The 4,838-nt window shown below is 27.8% G+C and overlaps 1 protein-coding gene across 1 annotated transcript; it reads left to right on the top strand.

The window, feature by feature from the left end:
- Positions 1-568: 568 nt before the first annotated feature.
- On the top strand, positions 569-1,719 carry LOC126554785 (zinc finger MYM-type protein 1-like). The gene is made up of 3 exons (XM_050209815.1): positions 569-933; positions 1,011-1,155; positions 1,569-1,719. Exons 1-3 carry the CDS (start codon positions 573-575, stop codon positions 1,717-1,719), a joined length of 657 nt encoding a protein of 218 aa, XP_050065772.1. The 5' UTR covers positions 569-572.
- Positions 1,720-4,838: the final 3,119 nt, after the last annotated feature.

Here is a 4,838-nt window from a genome sequence, read left to right as displayed (position 1 = left end):
TGCGAGGAGCTGTGCAAAAAATTCAATCATATGCCAAAAATGCTATCCATTGCCCATGTGCAAATCATGCATTGAATCTCTCTATCTCAAAATCATCATCAGTCCAAAGTATTAGGAACAGCGTAGGATTAATGAAAGAAATAATAGAGTTTTTCAATTGTTCATCTAAAAGAAATTTTATCTTAAAAACTGTCCTGGATGGTCAGCCTCGTTTACAAAGTTTATGTGAGACCCGCTGGATAGAACGCCATGACAGTGTTATGATATTTCAAAAATCTATGCCCTATACGATTGATGCTTTAACTAAAATTTCTGAATGGAATGAACTTGTCTCTTCATCTAAAGCTAAAAGTTTATTAACAGCTATGTGCAGTTGTGAATTTATAATCGCGATTCAATGTTTATCGAATATTTTATGTGTGACAGCTCCAATGAGTCGTATTCTTCAAGGCATAAATAATGATGTGTTATGTGCTAAAAGCTGTATTGACGATATTATTTCAAATTTAGAAAATAAACGTAATAATTGCCAATCAATATTTGAAGAGATATTTAAAGAATGCGAAGAGTTCATGATTGAATTGGATATTGACGTTAAAGTGCCTAGATTATCAAAAAAACAAACCAACCGTGCTAACCATCCGGCAAAAACAACAGAAGAATATTATCGAGTTTCTGTTTATATACCATTACTTGATAGCGTTATTGAAGATTTAAAATTACGATTCTTGAGTAAAGAAAATAAGTTGTTATTGAATCTATGCCTGTTAGTTCCACGATACATTGTAGATATTACTAGTGAAGATTTTAAAAACATAATTGAGGCTGCCACAAAATTATATAATTTCAATGAAACAGAACTTGATGATAAATTGGAACTACAGACAGAATTGGAACTATGGAAAACAAAATGGCAGGGTGTAAAAAATGAAGGTACCTAATATCAATATTCATTTCTAGATCTATCTTGTAGGTATATTCTATAATTTGTTGAATATTTTATTTTTCAGGCCAGGAACTTTGTCAAGACGCTTTGTTATCAATTGATAACTGCAATTCTATTATATTCCCTAATGTGCACAAATTAATATATATAATCGCTTCTCTGCCTATTAGTGTTGCTTCTGCTGAACGCAGCTTCTCTACTCTTAGAAGGTTTGAATGCATGTATTAATTAAAAAGCAATAATATTTACATATTTGATATACAGTGAAGTCGCGATAACTCAAAATTGAAGCGGGATACAATTTTACTTCAAAATATGTATTAGTCGAGATATTTTACTCGAATTTAGGTTCTAGAGGAATAAAAAAAAATCAAGTTGTCAAGTTTTTCGAGTTATTGTAACTCGACTGTATAAAGCCTTACTAACAACCTTGAAACAAATGTTTTCATTATTCGGTATGTGGCATATGCTTAATTGCTCTGTATTTAGTTTTTAGTAATAGTAGTTACATTCTCTCTTTGTTATTTTCCACTAACTTAATCCACTTTTTGGCTTTTCCACTTCTTATTATTTATATTCTTATAAAAGCCATATCTGCTACTTTATATTATTTTGTCAATAGGTTAAAAACTTGGCTGAGATCAAAAATGGGCCAGGATCAGCTTACAGGGTTGGCATTATTAAACATCCATAGATCCATAGAAATAAATGTTGATGATGTAATTGATCGATTCACAAGTCTTAAAAAAAGAAATATAGATTTTGTTTTGTAAATAAAAATTCTTTAATAAAAGTGCTAAATAAATAATAAAAATGCTTTGTTTTTTTATATGTCTAAAAAAATGTTTTTAATTGGTGGGGGTGGTTTACTCCTCTTAATATCGCCCCCCCCCCCTAGGTGAAGGCTCAAATACGCCACTATTTCTTGTAAACGCTTATTTAGTGAAGCTGGACAGGTCATTTCACAAAAAAGAAACAGGCTATCACCGGACAGAGTCAATTAACTTCTATTTTTAAACTCATTTTCCAAATCTGAAGTAATGGCAGAAAGCTTAATGGTAAGACAATAGCTTAAAATAATAATAATAATAATAAATTACTGTTTATAAAATTATTTATTTAAAAGGTTTTAAAATACCAATAAATAAATATCATAACTTCATTTATGTTTTAGGAAAAATAACTAGATGAAATTGAAAAAAATTATGAAATTGGAGGAAATAAATCAACAACATTATTAGTAATTAACTAGTGTTTACTATTTAATATATATATTTTTAATATATTCAATAGTTAAATTTAGTTTAATAGTTAATAGTTATTATATTTTAATAATTATTTGATATTTCTATTTTTTATTCTGTAATTTTAGTAAGTAAATAAGTAATTAATAAAACAAACAATAAAAATCTGTATTTATGAATTAAAAGATTTCATTATGTAAGTTTAATAAGTGCCTATCACATTAAATTACTTAATATTTACTTATAATTATGTATTTTGTTTATTGTTTAGATATTACTAATGGCTGAATTTTATCATCAAATATGCATATTATAGTGTAACCAAGCTCAGCTGATGTTATACTCAGTGTACTATAATACAATTGTTATTAGTTTCTCAACTGGTAGACTTTAGTACAGTGGTATTCCAAATAAATTTGACCTGATTACTATGGACTATTTACAATATTAATAATTCAAATTAAACCATTAAATAAAAGATTTTTTTTTTATATTTTATAAAAATAACAGTGGATTAATAAATTTCTTAAATTCTAAGTTCAATAGATACAGAATTGTGTAAGAATTTTGTATCACACAGGCACACAGCACATTGAGTAATGACAAATTGTTTATAAGATTCATAGTTCACAGTACATCAACGATATCAACTAATAAAAATGTTTGCACTGTTAAACCCAATGAAGGCAATTGAAAGATTCATATACTTTCAACCCTTAAATTGATTAAATATTTTGAATCTGTAAAAAATAACAAATTTAATGTAATAAATTAGTATAAACATTAAACATATATAATAAGTGGCTTTTTAAGTATTTACATTTTACCTTTAATGTATTATAATATATTCAATAAATTGTTAGTATTCGAGTTGTATCATAGTTAAATGTACAATGTAAAATATGAAGTATTATGAATAAATAAATTTAAATAAACTCTGATTATTTATTTTTAGTCACTGTATATTATAATTATATACTTGGCACAAAATTACAAAATAAAATGTTCTAAACAATTTAAATTATGTATGGAAAATAACATCTATTATACAGGCTAAAGTCATCTAAATACTTAACACTGGAAGATAGGCTTTGCTGTATAACTGATATTATATAAGTTATTAAAATATGTTATGATCCTAGGCGAATACATAATGAATGTTGATAATCTTAAGACCGCACAATTAAAATTGTAGTTTGTATTTGGAGGATTGAATACAAACATACATAGTATAAGGTATTAAGGTCAGAAGTGAAGATAATAATATATAGTTCAATATTATTTAAATAAAAATAAAATCTAGGTTTCTGCTTATGTTAAAAAATAACAATTATTATAAGGTTAGGCCCTCACATGTTTTATCCAGGCTTGGGACTGGCAACTTATACATATTATTATGTACCTAAGTGAATAGTTGGCGGTTCCTTTTTTAATCCAATAACAGTCAGATTGTATACAGGTTAAATTTATAATTTATTTTTAGCTGTGTTATGTTTTGTTTTTTTCCAATTGGAAAATATTTTTACATTCTTTTTAGAATGATAACATATACATCCTTGCTGTTGTTTGGCCATCTTTTTTCTGCAACTGTTGTGTCATCAGCGCAAACCCAGTTGGAAGTTCTTTGTCTCAGGTATGCAATGTAATGGCCAGAGCTCGTTTTTTCTCCCATATGTAATATTGCAGCTTGAGTTTTGTATTGTGCTCCAGCAATTTCCAAAATAGAGGTGGGTACGTCACTAAGTTTTAGATCTGTTATCTTTTTGGGAACAAATTGACCATTTACAAATGTTGTAATAAATAGTTTTAGTTGAATTACTATGTACTCATTTGCCTCTATTATCTGATGTTTATCTTCGGAACCTCCGATGTTATTACAATTATTAAATTTGTAGTCATCTAATGTATTCCAAACATTTTGATTTGTTGAAAATAATGTTTGCAAAGTTTGTGATCTGTGCTGTGGAATCTCAAAATGTAGAATAAAACTTGTAGGTGCATTGTTGGCCGTTGTATGATTACAAGTATTGCAACGAATGGTATACAATTCTTGAAATCCAAATAAAGATTCAAATATAGGTCTACTACAGTCCATAAGTGCTTCTAAAAATTCTATACAATCTTGTTGCTGTTGCAGAGTATATAATACTGTCGCGTTGTCCAAATATTCTCTGATTGTTCGAGTATCACATGACCCACTGTTACTTGTATATTCGTGTAAGCTATGTTGAAGTGTTGGTCCGAGTTGATTATTGCAAATTTCATTTACAAGAGATTGACAATTAAAAAGAACCTGTATGACAGAATTAGCATAACATGATACACCATCAGTGTTAGTAAAGCCACAAAATGTACTACTTGATGTTATGTCAACTTTATTCTTAATACTTGATATTTTTATTGTTTTTGGATTTTTTGACACAGTTGCATTATCACTTATTGTTTCTAATAATAAATCTGACCTTATTTTGCAATTTTCTGGAACTTTGAGAGTATTACTATTGACCTGAATAAATTGAATATCATTAATTATGATATTATAATCAACTATTTTGGTTGATTTAGTTTTAGTTTACGGAACCAAAATAGTGTCACTATCAACCTGTATGAACTCAATATCGTCTAAGTTATTATTATTCAGGACCTTA

This window comes from Aphis gossypii, unplaced genomic scaffold (assembly GCF_020184175.1).
Source record: "Aphis gossypii isolate Hap1 unplaced genomic scaffold, ASM2018417v2 Contig00602, whole genome shotgun sequence".
NCBI lineage: Eukaryota > Metazoa > Arthropoda > Insecta > Hemiptera > Aphididae > Aphis > Aphis gossypii.
Note: the sequence above shows the minus strand (reverse complement) of the source record. Positions and strands in the feature narration are given on the sequence as shown.